Consider the following 16,556-nt stretch of genomic DNA (forward strand, 5'->3'; position numbering starts at 1 on the left):
GATTTATGCAGAACCTCCAGAACCTCCCAGTCATCAGAGTGGAAACTTGTGTCCTCTCTGCCTGAGGCCAGAGATGTTATCCATACAATTTTGCTAGGCACACCTTCAGGAAAAGGAGAGCCTCATTCTGTTGCAACAACTTAACTCCGTCTCCTAGAAGACTTCCACAACTCTCCTACTTCAGAGTAGCTTGGCATCCTTGGATCTCCCTCTATAGTCACCTCTGACATTCCTACCTCTTCTTCTAGAACCCATACCTCCTACTTTCTGTTGCCAGTGTCTTACTATTCCTGATTAGGGTTTCATTACATTGGAATATCAGAGGATACAAGGGAAATTGGGGAAAAGGGCAGCTCCAAGTGTTGTTCTTCCAGTTTTCTCCTGTTTGTATCTGTGTACAAGAACCAAAATTACATTCCACTGTTGGCTTTCCTGTCTCTGGCTATGTTTTATTGCAGTCACTTTTCCCAGTGAGACATTTAACAAGAATGCACCTCTTGTGTGCAACCATAGTATAGAGAAAACGTCATAGAGATTACTTATTAATCAACAGTCTGCTGTATATGCAAAGCTTATTCTCAGCTGTCTTATTCGTATTCTCTCTTATACTGCAGCCCATGTCTGTTTGGGCAAGTGGTACATGGCATCAGTGTCTGTATGTTTCAACCCACCCCAAAACACTTATCATCCTCTTATGTCTCTTCAGTCTGGTTTGACTCTCAGGAGTTCTCCTTCATTGGAAAATCACCCTTGTCCTTCCTTCCTTTTCATTATCCAGGCTTTTCAAGCTGTGACACCTCTCACTACAGACCCATGTTCCTAATAGTGCAGCTTGTAAGTTGTTAGGACATTTAGTTACCATACTTTTATTATGGTATTTAGAAACCGATAATTATGTTTACCCTTGTCAATTTGGTTTTTGTAGGGGTCATTCTACTATCAACCCCTTAATGCACTGGGGTGCCTATGTTCACAATATATTTGCTATAATCACTCAATTATTATGGTTTCCTTTGATCTCATGATCTGGTGTTACAATATTTTGGCCCAGGCTTACTCCTTGGGCCTTTGAGGCAATCTATCTTTTTTCCATTAAGATATTTTGTCTTAGAGGCACTTCTGTATTCAAGTTAATATTAGGTTTTCCTCTGACTCCACCCAGGCTATAACACCTGTGTACCTTGAAGGCCACATATATTTACAAGAAAATATTATGATATTACAATTGTTTCAAGGAATGCTCTCTTTGAAACAAGGAAATAAGTCAGATTGTTTGACATTGGGTTATTCTTGGTTAAATCTACATAGTGTGCTTTGTAGCTGAATTCCACTGTTAATATTATGAAATTGTAATAAATTTGGACTGAATAAGTCATTTCCCATGCAGTTCTACATACTGCTGGTAGGGCAGCTGGTGATGAAACATCAGGTTCTGGCTTCATTGTTTACTTATGCTTGGTAATTAGACATACTAGTACATCAAACACAAAGTTATCACCTGTGTAGTTAACCATGATGGACTGTGTGGACCCATCTGGCCTTAGAGTTTTTCAAAGGCTTGAAAAGATTGTAGAAGACCCAATGAGTTGTGCTAAGGTCAAAAATACTGACTGCTGGTTTATTTAAAGGCATAGAAAATTGTCAAAAGCAAACTAGTATGTAGGACACATTGACATCACTTGTACTAGTCATTTAACATGTCATGTTGGATTATTTCACTAGTAGTTTAAACAGCAGTTTACACTCCCATGAGGCAGAGTGGGTAAACTCCTTGAAATATTATTGTAATTAAACACTTAGATTAATATACCTGTTATATAAATGTGACCAATTTAGAGAGCTTTGCTACTCTCACAGCCAGGTTTCTCTGTTGATTGCTAAGTCAGCCAGACTGTTGCTGTTGGCAGCCAGCTGGCCCACATATCCATCACAGTCTGGATGATCTACCACTCCACAGAGGTAGTGATCCAGTTTACTCTTGATGCTGCCATTCCTTGTTCCACCAATATGAATAAATTATATTTACAAAAAAAAGGTGCAGCTACATAAGTCAAATGAAGTTACATTGAATAGGATAGAGTATACTGGTGTTTATCACAGTAACCCACATGGGTTTAGTGTTTTTCATCTGTATGCAGGATAATAACCATCCACATTGTAAAATTAGTTCTGTAATTTTGTCTCATGCAGCAAAAGTTGTAATATTCATGAAAAATGAGGGTCTTAAACTCATTATTTTACCAGAATTTTTTTTTTATATTGATGCTAATAGGTTTAATATATTTCAGAAGTTTGGTTGCTTGCTGTAATTTCAAGGCACAGGAGTATGGCCATAAACTAGATTATTTAATTTTGGTGAGGATTTCAGTACAAGTCATGACAACTACAGAACAAAATGCTGTTAATAAATCCTGGGAACTCTCGTTGTATGAACTACACAGAACACCGCAAGAAGCTATAACTGACAATACAGAAATCGCCGTCTCCCCACGCTCCCTTCACTCGGAACTCATGTGTCCAATATGCCTCGACATGCTAAAGAATACTATGACCACAAAGGAATGCCTTCACCGTTTTTGTCAGGTTGGTTGATCCGGTTTTGTATTGACCTTGGTAATTGAATTTTACGATAAACTTTCTGTGCTTTGTTCAGTAAGAACTTTTCAGAGAAACCATATACAGTGGACCCCCGCATGACGATTACCTCCGAATGCGACCAATTATGTAAGTGTATTTATGTAAGTGCGTTTGTACGTGTATGTTTGGGGGTCTGAAATGGACTAATCTACTTCACAATATTTCTTATGGGAACAAATTCGGTCAGTACTGGCACCTGAACATACTTCTGGAGTGAAAAAATATCGTTAACCGGGGGTCCACTGTACTAGTGGCCCAGTGGACACACACACACCATCAATCATTCAGTAGTTGTCTTGCCAGAGGTGCTCAGATATCACTCATCATTCACACTATCAACTCAATATCTGAAACAGGATAACGTCAATTTGTGAATTCAGTCAGCACTATTCACCCGCTATATATGTAGATTACAGTTATTACTTTAGGAGTAATTTTATGATTGGTCTGCTGTACTGTACTAGGTTGTTAAAGACATGGTTTTAATAAAATATTTTCACTTTCAGGAATGTATCATCACAGCATTAAGATCGGGTAACAAAGAATGTCCAACGTGCCGTAAAAAACTAGTATCGAAGAGGTCATTACGACCTGATCCAAATTTTGACACACTGATTTCCAAGATATACCCAAGTCGTGATGAATACGAGCAACATCAGGAACGAGTATTTGCCAAGCTTAATAAAAATCATAATCATGCCTCTCTGATTACGTCAATTGAAGAAGGCATCAAGCTTCAGATCCAGAGTCGCCAGAAGAATCGTAAAGCCATGCAAGATGAAGGCACCACACCGACACCCACTCCATCAGCACCCTCTACTCCCACTCCCAGTGAACCTCCAAGTACCCCGACAACTACTAATATTAGCAGTGTAAATGCCACAACTCCAACGAATGCTGCAGCAGCTACTAATGCCACTGCTCCAACAAATGCTGCATCTTCAACTGTCGGGCCCAGGGTGAAAAAGCCTCGGAGAACGTCTGAAAATGAGTCTGGGGCAGGCTCGAGTAATGATGGTAACCCAGGGGAAGAAGCTGAAGGACCCAGTGAATCTGGTGAGATAGAGCTAGTATTCAGACCACATCCACTTGAAATGAATGAAGATAATGAACTTATCAGAGAACTGAAGGATTCTTCCATACGCTACATTAAAACAACAGCTAATGCAACTAGTAAGTATGAATCAGTTATGTATCTAACCAGATACTTAACTATTAAATATATTCATAGAATTATCTTTGCTGGGTATTACCTTGAATGCCCTCTCTGGTTTGTTTTATAATCTGCCCTAGCTTCAACATTGCACTAGTATATTAGCCCTTAACTATTAACCCCTTCAGGGTCCACTGCCAAAATCTGAAGTGGTGCCCCAGTGTCCAAGAATTTTCAAAAAAAAAAAAAATTATTTTTTCATATGAAATGGTAGAGAATCTTTTTGTGAAGGTAATAAAACAAAAAGTACGAAATTTGATGGATAATTGACGAAATTATGCTTTGCGAATTTTGATGTGTCAGCGATATTTACGAATCTGCGATTTTACCGACTTTGACTCCCATTTTAGGCCAATTACATTATTCCAGTCAACCAAATTCTTAGCTATTTCACTAGTATTACTTCTATTCTATCGATTGAGCATAAGAAATCACCAAGTCAACTGTTTCAACTACAAAATAAAGTGATCAGAAATTGGTAATTTGGCCAATTTAACACAAAGTTCAAAATATTCCAATTTCAAAATAGGGTCCAGAATAAACAATGTAGGTATTCCTGGCACTAAACTAACATTTCCTCTGTTCATTAGTTATGTTTTGAGGCTTTACAAATAAATTCCATTTTGATTTTTTATTCACATAATGAATTTTTATTCACACCAAAAAATAGAAGATTTACTGTTATGCAATACTGTAATAATTGTATAAATATCATCACCACATTTGTGATGTATATTAGACCCACCAGCTGACGTGTATTAGACGTGTGAGGTTGTTTGTTTACTCCTGAACATCGGCAAAAATTAACATTTCTTCTACTTTGAGGTCAGTTTCAAGCCATTTCCAGTGCTAAAACCAATCAAAATCATCTCTATTTCTGTAATATGTCTTCCATTCTATCAAATGAGACCAAGAAATCGCAAATACAACTATAAAAAACATACGAAAAAACACTGCAAAGTCGCTGTTTTAATCGAAAATCATGGTCTCATTTTTTTTTTCTCATTATACACAGTGTGCTGCAGGATTTGTTTTATGTGGTGCACACATACCACATAGATGTATTCTCTCATATCTAGGCCCGAATGTACCACTCACAGTTTATCAGAGTGAGCTTAGCTCATGGCGTAGATCTACAGTTTGAACCCTGAACGTAAAGCCGTAGATCTATGGGACGGACCCTGAAAGGGTTAAATTGTTAGCACCCCCAAAGTGAAAGCCCCTTCTCTGTTGGCATTTTGTTTAAAAAATAATTTTATTTTCTAAAGAACATTTTTTCTGAAGGTAACAACAGAAAAAATCAAAATTTAACATAAAACGTGAAGAATTACTCAAAACTCATAGTTGGAAGTTGGGAGCACTTTATGCAATTGCACTTTTGCCCACTTTAAATCCTATTTTGTGCCAATTCATAGCTGCTGTAATTTGCAAGTATGTCTTCTCACCTCCCATTCAGCCATCAGACCTACGCTATTAACCCATTCACTGTCGGTCCTGTAATATTACAGCTTGAAAGCCAGTGTCAGTCCCGTAAATACTACGCCAAAATTCTAGTGGCTTCCAATCTCGCGGGAGAAAGCTGGTAGGCCTACTTATGAGAGAATGGGTCTGAGTGGTGAGTGTGTGCAGTATAAAAAAAATCCTGCAGCACGCAGTGCATAATGAGAAAAAAACTCCGACTGTGTTTTTGGTTTAAAACAGAGATTTTGCAGTGTATTTTTGTACGGTATTTATAGTCATATTCTCATTTTCTTGGTCTCATTTGATAGAATGGAAGATATATTACAGAAATAGAGGTGATTTTGAATGGTTTACGACTAAAAGTACCTTGAAATTGAGCTCAAAATAGCAGAAATGTTCGATTTTTGCCGATATTCAAGAGTAAACAAATCACACGGGTATGATGTTCTTTCACAAATGTGCTGATATTATTTATACCATTTTTACAATAATGCAGTAGTCTGCATAACAGTAAATCTTCTATTTTTTGTATGAATAAAAATTCAAAATAGAAAGCAAGCGTAATATAAGAGTGGCCTGGAGACATAACTGATGAACAAAGGATATGTTATTTAAGTGCCAAAAATCCTGCATTGTTTATTCTGGACCCTATTTTGAAATTGGCATCTTTTTTAATTTGCGTGAAATTGGCCAAATTGCCAATTTCTGACCACTGTATTGGGTAGTTGAAATTGGTAAATGGGCAGTTTCATGTACTCAGTTGATAGAAAAATTGGAGTTCTAAAGAAATAGCTATGAGTTTGGTCGACTGGAACAATGGAATTGGCTGAAAATAGGGCTCAAAGTCAGCGAAATCACAGATGCGTATATATCACCGAGATCGCTAACTTAGCGGGAGCATAATTCTGTAAATTTTTTTATCAAATTTCCTACTTTTGGTGTCATTACCATCGGGTAAAGATTCTGTATCATTTCTTAAGGAATTTTTTTTTGTTTTTTTTTTTTTTTAATTTTTCGACACCAGGAGACACTTCAGGATTTGTGGTTGTGACAGTCAAAGGGATAAGGAATTACAGGTTTGATTATGATTATAGGTGATGAGCATTTTAGCATATTAACATAAAGTGGACACAGTCTGTGTTTATGTTTGGGAGGGTTACCAATATTGAGAATAAGATTATATTGTTTTACATGTGTTCATGACATTGGGAAAATTGAAATGTAGTTTTCGTATATTTAGCTGATACTGGGATACGTTAGGAAGAGAAGGCGTTTTTTAATGATAGTTTTGAAAATACTGGCTGAGACAGTACTGGAGATTTCTGGCAGAGAGTTTCTGATTTTGTTAAGTAAAAGGACACAAATGCAGTTAATGTGACATTTTATTGTGGCAACGTTTTGCTCTCCAGGAGCTTCAAGCCGTTAAAAACAAAACATGGACACAGAGGGTATGTATAGGCATAGAGTGAGGTGTAATGCTAGTGGTAGTAGTAATACAGTATGGTAGAACATTCAACTTGCACATGAGGAATTTTTTTTTTTTTTAACAAGTCGGCCGTCTCCCACCGAGGCAGGGTGACCCAAAAAGAAAGAAAATCCCCAAAAAGAAAATACTTTCATCATCATTCAACACTTTCACCTCACTCACACATAATCACTGTTTTTGCAGAGGTGCTCAGAACACAACAGTTTAGAAGCATATACGTATAAAGATACACAACATATCCCTCCAAACTGCTAATATCCCAAACCCCTCCTTTAGAGTGCAGGCATTGTACTTCCCATTTCCAGGACTCAAGTCCGGCTATATAAAAATAACCGGTTTCCCTGAATCCCTTCACTAAATATTACCCTGCTCACACTCCAACAGATCGTCAGGTCCCAAATACCATTCGTCTCCATTCACTCCTATCGAACACGCTCATGCACGCCTGCTGGAAGTCCAAGCCCCTCGCCCACAAAACCTCCCTTACCCCTTCCTTCCAACCTTCTCGAGGACGACCCCTACCCCGCCTTCCTTCCCCTACAGATTTATATGCTCTCCATGTCATTCTACTTTGATCCATTCTCTCTAAATGACCAAACCACAACAACCCCTCTTCAGCCCTCTGACTAATACTTTTATTAACTCCACACCTTCTCCTTATTTCCAAACACAGAATTTTCTGCATAATATTTACACCACACATTGCCCTTAGACAGGACATCTTCACTGCCTCCATCCGCCTCCTGGCTGCTGCATTCAAAACCCAAGCTTCACACCCATATAAGAGTGTTGGTGCTTCATACATTCCCTTCTTTGCCTCCATAGATAACGTTTTTTGTCTCCACATATACCTCAACGCACCACTCACCTTTTTTCCCTCATCAATTCTATGATTAACCTCATCCTTCATAAATCCATCCGCCGACACGTCAACTCCCAAGTATCTGAAAACATTCACTTCTTCCATACTCCTCCTCCCCAATTTGATATCCAATTTTTCTTTATCTAAATCATTTGATACCCTCATCACCTTACTCTTTTCTATGTTCACTTTCAACTTTCTACCTTTACACACACTCCCAAACTCATCCACTAACCTTTGCAATTTTTCTTTAGAATCTCCCATAAGCACAGTATCATCAGCAAAAAGCAACTGTGTCAATTCCCATTTTGTATTTGATTCCCCATAATTTAATCCCACCCCTCTCCCGAACACCCTAGCATTTACTTCTTTTACAACCCCATCTATAAATATATTAAACAACCATGGTGACATTACACATCCCTGTCTAAGACCTACTTTTACCGGGAAGTAGTCTCCCTCTCTTCTACACACCCTAACCTGAGCCTCACTATCCTCATAAAAACTCTTTACAGCATTTAGTAACTTACCTATTCCATATACTATTCACATATACTTGCAACATCTGCCACATTGCTCCCCTATCTACACATCTACCCACTCTAAAATATCCGCAATCCTACATTCTGTCTTACCTCTAATTCTTTCAATTATAACCCTACCGTACACTTTTCCTGGTATACTGAGTAAGCTATTCCTCTATGAAAACTTCCCTATTAACCCTTTGACTGTCGCGGCCGTATATATACGTTTGTGAGGTACCGTGTTTGACGTATATATACTCATAAATTCTAGCGGCTTCAAATCAGGCAGGAGAAAGCTAGTAGGCCCACATGTGAGAGAATGGGTCTGTGTGGTCAGTGTGCACCACATAAAAAAAATCCTGGAGCACGCAGTGCATAATGAGAAAAAAAAAACTCCGACCGTTTTTTTTAATTAAAATGCCGACTTTGTGGTCTATTTTCGTATAGTATTTGTGGTTGTATTCTCGTTTTCATGGTCTCATTTGATAGAATGGAAACTATATTATAGAAATGGAGGTGATTTTGATTAATTTTACTATAAAAAGAACCTGGAAATGGAGCACAAAGTACAGGAAATGTTTGATTTTTGCCGATGTTCAAAAGTAAACAAATGATGTCATTGTCCAATAAATGTCCAAATAGCCATTCTAATACGCAGTCATGAATGGGTTGATGTAATTTTTACAATTATTACAGTATTGCAGTAGTCTGCATAACAGTAAATCTTCTATTTTTTGTTTGAATAAAATTTCAAAATAAAAAGCAAGAGTAATATCACAGGGACCTGGAGACATGACTGATGAACAAAGAAAATCTTATTTTAGAGCCAGGAATGTCTGCATTGTTCATTCTGGACCTTATTTTGAAATTGTCGTATTTTTTAATTTTCGTGAAATTGGCCAAATTGCAAATTTCTGACCATGTTATTGGGTAGTTGAAATCGGTAAATGGGCAGTTTCTTGTGCTCAATCGATAGAAAAAATAGAGTTCTGAAGAAATAGTTATGAGTTTGGTTGACTGGAATAACGGAATTAGCCGAAAATAGGGCTCAAAGTGGGCGAAATTGCCGATTTTTAAATATCGCCGAAGTCGCTAACTTCGCGAGAGCGTAATTCCGTCAGTTTTCCATCAAATTTCGTTTTTTTGGTGTCTTTACAATCGGGAAAAGATTCTCTATCATTTCATAAGAAAAAATAATTTTTTTTTTTTTTTTTTTCAAATATTTTGCGACACCAGGAGCAACTTCAGGATTGGGCCCTTCGACAGTCAAAGGGTTAATAAAAAGAGAGCAAATGAGAGAGTGGGTGAGATGTTATCAACAAATTTTGTTGAAAATAAGAAAAAGTTTTGGAGTGAGATTAACAAGTTAAGGAAGCCTAGAGAACAAATGGATTTGTCAGTTAAAAATGGGAGAGGAGAGTTATTAAATGGAGAGTTGGAGGTATTGGGAAGATGGAGGGAATATTTTCAGGAATTGTTAAATGTTGATGAAGATAGGGAAGCTGTGATTTCGTGTATAGGGCAAGGAGGAATAACATCTTGTAGGAGTGAGGAAGAGCCAGTTGTGAGTGTGGGGGAAGTTCGTGAGGCAGTAGGTAAAATGAAAGGGGGTAAGGCAGCCGGGATTGATGGGATAAGATAGAAATGTTAAAAGCAGGTGGGGATATAGTTTTGGAGTGGTTGGTGCAATTATTTAATAAATGTATGGATGAGGGTAAGGTACCTAGGGATTGGCAGAGAGCATGCATAGTTCCTTTGTATAAAGGCAAAGGGGACAAAAGAGAGTGCAAAAATTATAGGGGGATAAGTCTGTTGAGTATACCTGGTAAAGTGTATGGTAGAGTTATTATTGAAAGAATTAAGAGTAAGATGGAGAATAGGATAGCAGATGAACAAGGAGGCTTTAGGAAAGGTAGGGGGTGTGTGGACCAGGTGTTTACAGTGAAACATATAATTTTTTTATTATTATTATCACACTGGCCGATTCCCACCAAGGCAGGGTGGCCCGAAAAAGAAAAACTTTCACCATCATTCACTCCATCACTGTCTTGCCAGAAGGGTGCTTTACACTACAGTTTTTAAACTGCAACATTAACACCCCTCCTTCAGAGTGCAGGCACTGTACTTCCCATCTCCAGGACTCAAGTCCGGCCTGCCGGTTTCCCTGAATCCCTTCATAAATGTTACTTTGCTCACACTCCAACAGCACGTCAAGTATTAAAAACCATTTGTCTCCATTCACTCCTATCAAACACGCTCACGCATGAAACATATAAGTGAACAGTATTTAGATAAGGCTAAAGAGGTCTTTGTGGCATTTATGGATTTGGAAAAGGTGTATGACAGGGTGGATAGGGGGGCAATGTGGCAGATGTTGCAGGTGTATGGTGTAGGAGGTAGGTTACTGAAAGCAGTGAAGAGTTTTTACGAGGATAGTGAGGCTCAAGTTAGAGTATGTAGGAAAGAGGGAAATTATTTCCCAGTAAAAGTAGGCCTTAGACAAGGATGTGTGATGTCACCGTGGTTGTTTAATATATTTATAGATGGGGTTGTAAGAGAAGTAAATGCGAGGGTCTTGGCAAGAGGCGTGGAGTTAAAAGATAAAGAATCACACATAAAGTGGGAGTTGTCACAGTTGCTCTTTGCTGATGACACTATGCTCTTGGGAGATTCTGAAGAGAAGTTGCAGAGATTGGTGGATGAATTTGGTAGGGTATGCAAAAGAAGAAAATTAAAAGTGAATACAGGAAAGAGTAAGGTTATGAGGATAACAAAAAGATTAGGTGATGAAAGATTGGATATCAGATTGGAGGGAGAGAGTATGGAGGAGGTGAATGTATTCAGATATTTGGGAGTGGACGTGTCAGCGGATGGGTCTATGAAAGATGAGGTGAATCATAGAATTGATGAGGGAAAAGGGTGAGTGGTGCACTTAGGAGTCTGTGGAGACAAAGAACTTTGTCCTTGGAGGCAAAGAGGGGAATGTATGAGAGTATAGTTTTACCAACGCTCTTATATGGGTGTGAAGCATGGGTGATGAATGTTGCAGCGAGGAGAAGGCTGGAGGCAGTGGAGATGTCATGTCTGAGGGCAATGTGTGGTGTGAATATAATGCAGAGAATTCGTAGTTTGGAAGTTAGGAGGAGGTGCGGGATTACCAAAACTGTTGTCCAGAGGGCTGAGGAAGGGTTGTTGAGGTGGTTCGGACATGTAGAGAGAATGGAGCGAAACAGAATGACTTCAAGAGTGTATCAGTCTGTAGTGGAAGGAAGGCGGGGTAGGGGTCGGCCTAGGAAAGGTTGGAGGGAGGGGGTAAAGGAGGTTTTGTGTGCGAGGGGCTTGGACTTCCAGCAGGCATGTGTGAGCGTGTTTGATAGGAGTGAATGGAGACAAATGGTTTTTAATACTTGACGTGCTGTTGGAGTGTGAGCAAAGTAACATTTATGAAGGGGTTCAGGGAAACCGGCAGGCCGGACTTGAGTCCTGGAGATGGGAAGTACAGTGCCTGCACTCTGAAGGAGGGGTGTTAATGTTGCAGTTTAAAAACTGTAGTGTAAAGCACCCTTCTGGCAAGACAGTGATGGAGTGAATGATGGTGAAAGTTTTTCTTTTTTGGGCCACCCTGCCTTGGTGGGAATCGGCCAGTGTGATAATAAAATATAAAATAATTTTTCAGCCGCCTTGTGGTCCGAACTGGCAGCCTCACCATGCCTTACCACACTGTGTATGCCAGTACGCTTCTTAAATCTCTCAAACCAGCCTTTGCTGGCCTTAAATTCACTCACATCATCACTAGTTGCAGGCAATTTCTTTACCAAATCGTCATGCAACTGCCTAGCCTTTTCACAAATAAACGATGTCATAAGACTGTCTCCTGCTAATTGTTTCTCATTTATCCACACCAATAATAACTTCTCAACATCTTCGAGTACTGGTGATCTCATTTTTGTCAGCATATTTACCCCCTTTGCAACAACAGCATCCTTGATTTCCTTTTTCTTGGCTATGATGGAAGATATGGTTGTACGGGATTTGTTATACTTCCTGGCCAGTTCGCCCACACGTACGCCACTATCATATTGTTCAATGATGTTTTTCTTAAATTCAATCGTATTTCTCACCTTCTTTACCAAAGGCTTGGCACTAGGAGCTTTCTTTGGAGCCATGGTAGCTTATTTAGCACTAAAATAAATGAAATATGAAATATTTCGCTGGAGCACGTGAGGGGACCGTCGCTCACTGGTAAACAATGGCACGCTGGCTGGGAATTAAAGGCCGAGGCGGCTCGAGGCCGCTCAGACCGTGAGTACGCGTCCGGGACGAAGGACTATTAGCGAGTTACCGGACCATTTCCGAGCCAATATTTTGACGAAAAAACAGGACTATTTCCGAAATGGACGACTTTCAGGCCGGACGATTATTGAGGGACCACTGTATACGTTTTTACCGCTAGTGCCCCAAACGTATATATACGTTTTATTTTTCCTGTCTTCAAATTTGGCACGATTAGCCTGAGATGCCTTGTCAGCATAGAATGGGTTCTATTAAAAAAATCTGGGACCACTTAGTACCTTGTGGGAGCACCAGTTCAAATGAGCACCAGCTAGAGCAAACAGCGCAGCAGACACCTGGGGATTCAATGATGTCGTGTAGTATTAACACTCCCATTTTAAGAGGAAAGTGATTTTGACCCTGAGTTTAGTGGCTTTGAGGTGGATATGGCCACAAGTGGTCGAGGAAATATCAAAACACCTCGATAATAACCCATGTGCAATATTTGTGCAACACCCTTTCAGAATGTCTTATAACCTATGCCCTAAGTAAAGTGAAACAATTCTGGTTGGCTGGCAGGCTGGTTGCCTGGCTGGCTGACTGACTGGCTGATTGGCTGGCTAGCCAGCTGCGTTGCAATCATTTGTGTGGCTGGTTGGCTGCTGGCGGCCTGGCTCTATCTCCGTTTGTCTGTCTGTCTCTGTCTATATTTGTCTCTGTCTATCTCTCTCTGTCTCTGTCTATTCCTGTGTCTCTATCTCTCTCTGTCTGTCTATCTCTGTCTCACAGGTACACATAAATACAAGTATACGTAGTGTAAATTACCTAGGATAACCCAAAAAATCCAGACAAAGTGCCATACTCTGCTTGAAGATGAGTAAACGTGATGACGACGCAGTCTTGTGGCTCTCTCTGAGACAGAGAGCTAGACGGATAGACAGACAGGGAGCTTGACAAACAGACAGACATGTTTGTGCACCAGCAAAAACAAAGCAGGCCCTAATCTTTTCTTATCAAGTCTTTTCACTGCACCCATGCGAATGCTCATCAAACATCAGCTCTTATCAAATGTTATCTCATTATCTCATCACGTCACTGTCAGGGGTGGACTTTGTTTTTCATGTTTCAAGGGAACTTATTATTTTATTATTATTACGTATTCCTCCTCCCCCTCCCCTTCCGCAGATATAAGTGCCTTGAATCAGCATTAATCACCGTTTCTAACACAATTAAACAAAAGAAAGGCAGCTTCACCATCTCTGAAGTCTTAGTGAGAATCCTCCTGAAAACAGTATACCCTGCCATCACATAGTCTCTGCTGCTAATACTACTCAAGCACATTACAGAGGAGGAATGCTGAAAGAGATCTTCTTGAATCCAACCACCAATATTTGTCTAACCTATTTTTATGCTACCCAAGTGTAATAGCTTTTATACCTTTACTCGTATGCAAGTTGATTGTTCTACCATATTGTATTACTACTACTACTACAACTTACATCACTACTACTACTACTACCACTAGTATTACACCTCACTCTGCACCTATATATGCCCTCTGTGTCCATGTATTCTTTGTAACAGCTTGATGGAACTCTTGGAGAGCAAAATGTTGCCTTAATAAAATGTCATATTAGTCGCATTTGTGTACTTAACATATTGTCGGTAATTCTACCAATATTAACCCTTTCAGGGTCCAAGGCCAAAATCAGAAGGGGTGCCCCAGTGTCCAAGAAATTTTGAAAAAAAAAAATTATTTTTTCTTACAGAATTAACCCTTTGAGGGTTTCGGACGTACTAGTACGGCTTACGACCCAGGGTTTTTGACGTACTAGTATGCCTAAATTCTAGCGCCCTCAAATCTAGTGGGAGAAAGCTGGTAGGCCTTCATATGAAAGAATGGGTCTATGTGGTCAGTGTGCACAGTCTAAAAAAAATCCTGCAGCACACAATGCATAATGAGAAAAAAAAAAACTTTGACCATTTTTTTGGAATAAAACAGCGACTTTGCACTGTATTTTCGTATGGTATTTATTGTTGTATTCTAGTTTCCTTGGTCTCATTTTATAGAATGAAAGACATATTACAGAAATTGAGATGATTTTGACTGGTTTTACAATGAAAGGTACCTAGAAATTGAGCTCAAAGTAGCAGAAATGTTCGATTTTTACCAAATTTCAAAAGTAAACAAATTGTGCCAAGCGTGCAATACACGTCAACTGGTGAGTCTAATATTCTTTCACAAGTGCACCAATAATATTTATACCATTTTTTACACTAATGCAGTAGTCTGCATAACAGTAAATCTTATATTTTTTTGTGAGAATAAAAATTCAAAGTGGAAAGCAAAAGAATATAAGAGGGGCCTTGAGACGTGACTAATGACCAGAGGAAATGTCATTTTAGTGCCAGGAATGTCTTTCTTGTTTATTCTGGACCCTATTCGGAAATTGGCATCTTTTGAAATTTGTGTGAAATTGGCAAAATTGCTAAATTCTGACCACTGTACTGGATAGTTGAATTTCATAAATGGGTGGTTTCTTGCACCCATTCGTTAGAAAAAATGGAGTTCTAGCGAAATATTCATGTTTTTTGTCGACTAGTACAGTGAAATTGGCCGAAAATGGGGCTCAAAGTGGGCAAAATCGCCGATGCGTAAACATCGCCGAGACCGCTAACTTTGCGAGAGCATAATTCCGTAAGTTTTCCATCAAATTTCAAACTTTTGGTGTCCTTATGATCGGGAAAAGATTCTCTATCTTTTCATAAGAGAAAATAATTTTTTTTTTTTTTAAATTTGGCCGACCCTGAGAACGAGTTTCGGAGAGGGCCTGTCGACCCTCAAAGGGTTAAAGAGTATATTTTTGTGAAGGTAATGAAAAAAAAAAAATTCTGATCAGTACTTACCGAGATACAGAGGGGAGAAGTTGACCCAAAATGACTGGGTGGCGGCAACATCGGCGATTTCCACTAACTGGCATTTCTCTGTTTTACATTTTTTATACTTTTTTCTTTTCTTTTCTAATTTTTTTCTTTTCCTAGTATCATTTGTGGCCTGTAAGACCAATACTGTATATAATGTATATATATACACTCACTGTATTGAACACGATAACCGCACTAAAGTTATTATTATAATATTGTTTACCAGATTTTGTTTATTTAATAAAAATGCACAAATCTTGTATAATACTAATGTTCTATCATATATTTACATATGTACAATCACTGGACATGTTTTTATAACTGCTGGAGCTTGTGGAAGTCCTTGAAACAAGGTATCATGCACAGAGGCACCTTACATTCCTCGCACATAAACCGAGTTAGTTATCATTTGGTCCTAGGCACATGTCGATTAGACACTAGGCCTGTTGTATGTGCATGCATGTGTGTGTGTGTGTGTGTGTGTGTGTACTCACCTATTTGTGGTTGCAGGGGTCGAGTCATAGCTCCTGGCCCTGCCTCTTCGCTGATTGCTACTAGGTCCTCTCTCTCCCTGCCCCATGAGCTTTATCATACCTTGCCTTAAAACTATGTATGGTTCCCACCTCCACTACGTCACTTTCTAGGCTATTCCACGGCCTGACTACTCTATGACTGAAGAAAAACTTCCTAACATCCCTTTGATTCATCTGAGTCTTCAACTTCCAATTGTGACCTCTTGTGTCTGTGTCCCATCTCTGGACCATCCCGTCTTTGTCCACCTTGTCTATTCCGCGCAGTATTTTATATGTCGTTATCATGTCTCCCTTGACCCTCCTGTCCTCCAGTGTCGTCAGGCCGATTTCCCTCAACCTTTCTTCGTAGGACAATCCCCGTAGCTCTGGGACTAGTCTTGTTGCAAACCTTTGCACTTTCTCTAGTTTCTTGACATGCTTGACTAGGTGTGGATTCCAAACTGGTGCTGCATACTCCAGTATGGGCCTGACGTAAATGATATACAGAGTATTGAACGAATCCTTACTGAGGTATCGGAACGCTATCCGTAGGTTTGCCAGGCACCCGTATGCTGCAGCGGTTATCTGATTGATGTGCGCCTCAGGAGATATGCTCGGTGTTATACTCACCCCCAGATCTTTTTCCTTGAGTGAGGTTTGCAGT

General features: G+C 39.4%; 1 protein-coding gene across 2 annotated transcripts in view; it reads left to right on the forward strand.

The window, feature by feature from the left end:
- The window catches only part of Sce (E3 ubiquitin-protein ligase Sce), a 46,158-nt gene that overhangs the window by 8,679 nt on the left and 20,923 nt on the right, over positions 1 to 16,556 (forward strand). Inside the window, exons 2-4 of one of the 2 annotated variants that reach the window (XM_053785416.2) lie at positions 1,858 to 1,959; positions 2,289 to 2,583; positions 3,144 to 3,810. In XM_053785416.2, coding sequence (XP_053641391.2) covers positions 2,377 to 2,583; positions 3,144 to 3,810 — 874 coding nt within the window. In that variant the 5' untranslated portion in view covers positions 1,858 to 1,959; positions 2,289 to 2,376. The remainder of the gene's footprint in view (positions 1 to 1,857; positions 1,960 to 2,288; positions 2,584 to 3,143; positions 3,811 to 16,556) is intronic. The other variant, XM_070091492.1, reaches the window with a different exon arrangement.

This window comes from Cherax quadricarinatus, chromosome 35, assembly GCF_038502225.1.
Source record: "Cherax quadricarinatus isolate ZL_2023a chromosome 35, ASM3850222v1, whole genome shotgun sequence".
Taxonomy (NCBI): domain Eukaryota; kingdom Metazoa; phylum Arthropoda; class Malacostraca; order Decapoda; family Parastacidae; genus Cherax; species Cherax quadricarinatus.